The following is a 6,000-nucleotide window of genomic DNA, read 5'->3' as shown; positions in this document are numbered from 1 at the left end:
CACCCCCCCCTCCCATTTATCTCTCCACCCTCTAAGCGCCCAGCCTCATTCCTGATGAAGGGCTTTTGCCCGAAATGAAAATTCTCCTGGTCCTCAGATGCTGCCTGACCTCCTGTGTCCCTCTGTAACCTACAACATCCTTCATCACTATCCACAATTCTACTGACCTGAGTGTCATCCGCAAATTTAATAACCCATCCTTCTGTGCTCTCATCCAGGTCATTTATAAAAATAACAAACAGCAGTGGACAAACAGCAACAACTTCTCACTGCTATCCTTGATTGGCCCTAATCTTACTCTAGTCATTCTTTTATTCCTGATATATCTATAAAAAGCTTTAGATTTCCTTGATCCTACCCGCCAAAGACTTCTCTTCTAAGCTCTTCTTAGCTCTCTCTTTAGGTCTTTCCTGGCTAACCTGTAACTCTCAAGCGCCCTAACTGAGCCATCACATCTCATCCTAACGTAAGCCACCGCCTTCCTCTTCACAAGAGATTCAACTTCCTCAGTAAACTATGGCTACCGCTCTCGACGATTTCCTCCCTGCCTGACAGGTGCATACTTATCAAGGAGCTGCAGTAGCTGTTCCTTGAATAAACTCCACATTTCTATTCTGCCCATCCATTGCAGTTTCCTTCCCTATCCTATGCATCCTAAATCTTGCCTAATCACATTGTAATTGCCTTTTCCCAGCTATATCTCTTGTCTAACACTTGGCCGGGTCCATTGTCCAGTACCAAATCTAATGTGGCCTCACCCCTTGTTGGTCTGTCTACATACCATGTCAGGAAACCCTCCTGCACACATTGGACAAAAACTGACCCATCTAAAATACTTGAACTTTCGTATTCCCAGTCAATATTTGGAAAGTTAAAGTCTCCCATAACAACTACCATGTCACTTTTGCTCTTATTTAAGATCATCTTTGCTATCCTATCCTCTACATCTCTGGAACTATTCAAAGGCCTATAGAAAACTCCCAGCAGGGTGACCTCTTCTTTCTTGTTTCTAATCTCAGCCAATACTACCTCAGTAGACAAGTTCTCAGATGTCCTTTCTGCAACTGTAGTACTGTCCTTGACTGACAATGACACACACCACCCCCCTCCGACCCTGGTCTATCCATGTCTCTGAAATGGCCACAGCATCGAAATCCCAGGTACCAACCCATGCTGCAAGTTACCCAGCATATTCTGGATGCTCCTGGCGCTGACGTCGACACACTTCAAATCAACCTCTTAGTTCTGACCTCACTACTGTCACCCTCCTTGTATGCTCAAACTACAATTTAGGTTCCCATCTCTCAGTTGAATTAGTTTAAACCCACTGAAGAGCATTTGCAAACATTTCTCCCCCCCCCCACCAGGATATTGGGATTCTAGTATCCAGTCTCTGCTTATCTCTGATAAATGCTGCATGCAACTCGATCATGTTATAATCACTACTTGACAAATGCTCACAAACAACTAGATCCAATATTGCTTATTCCTTGTCGCATCCAAGACATATTGCTAGAGGAAACTGTCCCGGACACACCCTGTACATTCACAAACTTTTTGCAGGTGCTTGTCTGTTTCTCCCGGTCAATGTTAAGATTAAAATGCCCCATTAGTGTTGCTCTGCAGTTGCTGCAGAGTCGCCTAATGTCAACATTTATTCAGTCTAGCACTTCCAGGTTGCTACCAGTTGGCCTATGACACCTATTGTGGCTTTTGTTCCTTTATGGTTCAGCAGTCCCACCCATAAGGTCTCCACTCGGTTATTTCCAGTCATTACATCCTCCCTCACTGCAGACATGATTCGATTTATGATCAGTAATGTTACTGCGCCGCCTCTCCCATTTTCTCTGTCCCTCCTGTAACCTAGTATGTTGATCATCCTGTAGCCTTGACTTCCAGAAAAATAACCAACCCCATAAGCCATTATTTCAGAACCCTAATTCTTGAACAATAATGAGAATAAGAATAATATATGCAACATAAATCAGATTACTTTTAATCCCATTCATACATTTTGGCTTTATATCATCTCCGTGGTATTTGATATCAGTACAGTGCAAACTGACTGGGAGAACATAGCTAGATGTTGCATTTCCAATGGTGAGATGGTATTGATTTCATTGTATAACTTGAAAATTGCACATGTAATATTATTTCATCATAAAATACAAGATTAGATTAGATTCCCTACTGTGTGGAAGCAGCTCTTTCAGCCCAACAAGTCCACACCGACCCTCTGAGGAGTAACCAACCCAGACCCATTTCCCTGTCACTAATGCACCGAAGCACTATGGGTAATTTAGCATGGCCAATTCACCTGACCTGCACATCTTTGATCTGTGGGGGGAAACCGGAGCACCCGGAGGAAGCCCACGCGCACACAAGGAGAATGTGTGAACTCCACACAGACAGTCACCTGAGGCTGGAATCAAACCCCAGTCCCTGGCACTGTGAGGCAACAGTACTAACCACTGAGCCACCAAGCCGCCCCTTCTGAGGGTTTGCTACCACTGTGGAGTCGAGTGCTTAATGTGGAGTGATGAGGTCTATGGTGACTGCTGCTATTTCTAATATGATAAGCTCTTGGTCTGAGCCATTTGGCATTTGGGTTGTGATGTTTAAACATTTAAACACAAACAGGATTAGACTCTTGGGTCCATTCCACAATGTCTGCAACAAGCTGCTTTCTTCAGTAAATGAAATGCAGACTGACGAAGGCTTTTGGCAATCACTTTGTCATTTAACTAGCTGTGTGCTTCCTATTCCAGTTCAGCACCTATTAAATCAACCACGACACAGCATATATGCTTTCCATTGTTAATGAAATTCTCTGTTTTCAGCAATTGCCTTTGGCATTTGGGGCCAGAGTTGACCTGATTTGGTTTGGTCCCAGTTTTGGAGTCAGTCAAGTTACAGTTCAATTGACCTTCTCACTTTGTGCATCAGCATGCACTCATTGTCTACAAGGATGGTGGATGTGGAGATAATCAATGATTTCCTAATGAATTTGCGTGGGCACTTGAGAAAAATAAACTTGCTATAAATAAACTATGAAGGTGAATGAGCAGGAGATTACTCAACAGACATGTAGCATAGACTTGATGGACCATGTGGCCTCCTCATGACTGACTCAATGCTCAGCCCAGTATGGTGCTCCAACATGCCGTGTTATCATTCAAGTCGACCATAAGCCATCACTGTTTCCTTCTTTACAGTCAGTGTTGTCAGATTTCCTGTGAACTTCCGCCTTTTTCCTCTGCTAAAAGCTGCAAATCCACTAACGAACCCACATTTTTCCTTCTGTGCACCTTCACTGCATTGAAATCAAGAGTCACTAAACTATGTAGATTGGCCAAATGGAGTCCTTCTGTGACAACATGACTCTGCCACCATTGTGAACTCTCATTCATTTCCAAAATAAATCTCCTCTGCTGCTTCAGAGTAATGCTATTATGTGGAGATAGCATTGTATAAAATAACACAAGCTGTTAGTTGAATTAAGGTATATATCCCCCTTATCGGCTTTGTAGTTTGTCTATGCACACGGTGACATCACTCTCATGACCACCTATGCTTAATCCCTATCCTCAACTTTTATTTCAAATGACTAACCAATTTTTTTATTTGTCTACCTCGTTTTTAATCCATTTCTTTCTCCTTGTTGATTTCAGCATCAGCTGCAGTGTTTGCTGGCACTATATGGTCTGAGGTCATTTATCTTGCTTCTCAGTGCCTGAGAATGTGGTGGAGGCATGTTCAGTTAAAGCATTCAAAAGGGAATTAGAAGCTTATCTGCAAAGGAAAAATTTGCAAGGTCATGGTGAGAATGTGGGAGAGTGGCGGGAGGGAAGTGTTCGTTTGGTGATTGGGTTCAGGCACAAGGGTTGAATGGCCTCCTATGAATTGCAATCCAAGAGCTTGCTTGGCTCGTTGATACGACTCAGCTTGTCTCTTGCTGCCTGTTATGCCATATTAGATCAGGAGACATAATCCAACGAAAACAAAATACTAAAAATGTTGAAAATCTAATGAGTACAGAAAATACTGGAACTGCTCTGCAGGTCAGCAAGCCACTGTGGAGAGAGAAACAGAGTTAGCATTTCAGGCCAATATCTAGTTGGCAAAAGTTACAAATTCAACAGGCTTTACACAAGTGCTGAGGTATGGAAAATGGAGAAGAGAGGAGGAACAAAAGAAAGGGGAAGAAGAGATGTGTGATAAACTTAACAAAATAAATGATATTTCATGGTATAAAGATGTAACAGCTTTACCACCATTAGCTCCAGCTACTGTTACATCTTTAGACCATGAAATATCATTTATTTTGTTAAGTTTATGTGCAATATGCACCAACTCAAGCAATGACTGATTTGTCAAATAGTTTTGACAGAACCCTGAAACAGGCACCTGAAGAGAAGGTTCACTGAATGCTGATCTATGGATATAACTTTGGGGACATTGATTCGAGTTCCATGTTAACTTGTATTCTTTATTTTCAGCAACCATTCCCCAAAAAGTTCCCATTCTCTGAGTTTGTGCCCAAAGTCTACTCCCAGATTAAAGAGTTTATCTATGCCTGCCTCAAGTTTTCAGAGGACCTACATCTGAGGTAAGGAAAGAGTCTAAATGGGACATTTGATACTTAAGGAGGCACTGCTACCGCTAATTGCTCTGGAGGAATGTAGGGATAGGAGTGGGCTATTTCGTCTCTTGTGCCTGCATGTTTTACCATTCAATGAAATCACAGCTGATGTATGAATGGATACCCATACCTTTCCCCCATATTCCGTAATACTTTTAATTAACAACGACTATCAATGCCAGATTTAAATTTAACGATTGGTCTAGCATCAATTGATACTTCCAAAAGAAAACTTCAGATTACTTCTACTCAATCTGTGGGAAAGAGTTTCCTTACTTATCATTTGAAAATCCTGACTCAAATTTTTAGACTATGCCCAACATATCTAGATTCCATAAATCAAAGGGAGCAGTTTCTCTAACCATTCTGCTATGAGAAAGCCTTGAGGCATTTTACTGTGTTCAAAGTGCTTAATAAATGGAAATTTGTTTTGCTGAGTGGAATTGATCTAACACTGAGGAGACAATAACATACCACAACTGAAAAGGTGTCTTGGATTTGAATGCAGGTCTGTGACCTGTGGCTCCGTTTCATTTTATCTCATTTGCGGTTCCTAAATTTTCCCACTTGGATCACACATCCATTAGCATCCACTTCCTCCCCCACCAAAGCTTACAAGCTGTAGTGTGTATTAACTACAAGATGTGCTGCAGAAATTCACCAAAGATCTTTAGACAAACACCTTCCAAACTCAGGACCACTTCCATCTGGAAGGACAAGGGCAGCAAATACATGGGAACACCATCAACTGCAAGTTCCCCTCCAAGCCGCTCACCATCCTGACTTGGAAATATATGCCATTCGCTGTCACTGGGTCAAAATCCTGGAATTCCCTTCCTAAGGACATTATGGGTCGACCTCTAACATGTGGACTGTAATGGTTCAAGAAGGCTGCTCACCATTACCTTCATAAAGGCAACTAGGGATGGACAATAAATGCTGGCCCAGCCAGGAACACCAACAAATTAGTTTTAAAAAGCACAAACAAAAACGAAGTCAAGAAATATAAAAGTTGTGTGTTTATTAGGCAAATAAAAGTCTAATCGCTATGCTGCACATTACAGTTTGTAACGATTATTCAAATAAGAAAATGCCTTTTTGCTCAGAATAGATTGTTTTGAGTGGTACAGCTACACCATGATCATGCCTTTAGTTCAAGGAACAAGTTTTATGATTGTTGCCATTATTGTTTTGGATATGTCTGAGATGACAAGTTATTCTTAATATGCCATTTAAAGTTTTATTTAATTGTGAGAACCAATAGCTAAAAAATTGTCTTAATCATACACATGATAAGATAAAATTTGCTGTAAGGATGACTTCACCGATAACATTATAGTTGAAGAACAGGTCAAAAA

General features: G+C 41.4%; 1 protein-coding gene across 5 annotated transcripts in view; it reads left to right on the top strand.

The window, feature by feature from the left end:
- The window catches only part of exoc6b (exocyst complex component 6B), a 652,306-nt gene that overhangs the window by 439,594 nt on the left and 206,712 nt on the right, over positions 1-6,000 (top strand). For all 5 annotated transcript variants that reach the window (XM_043690482.1, XM_043690394.1, XM_043690575.1 and 2 more), the window contains exon 15: positions 4,500-4,609. In XM_043690482.1, coding sequence (XP_043546417.1) covers positions 4,500-4,609 — 110 coding nt within the window. The remainder of the gene's footprint in view (positions 1-4,499; positions 4,610-6,000) is intronic.

The sequence above is a fragment of the Chiloscyllium plagiosum genome, chromosome 1, assembly GCF_004010195.1.
Source record: "Chiloscyllium plagiosum isolate BGI_BamShark_2017 chromosome 1, ASM401019v2, whole genome shotgun sequence".
Lineage (NCBI taxonomy): Eukaryota > Metazoa > Chordata > Chondrichthyes > Orectolobiformes > Hemiscylliidae > Chiloscyllium > Chiloscyllium plagiosum.
Note: the sequence above shows the minus strand (reverse complement) of the source record. Positions and strands in the feature narration are given on the sequence as shown.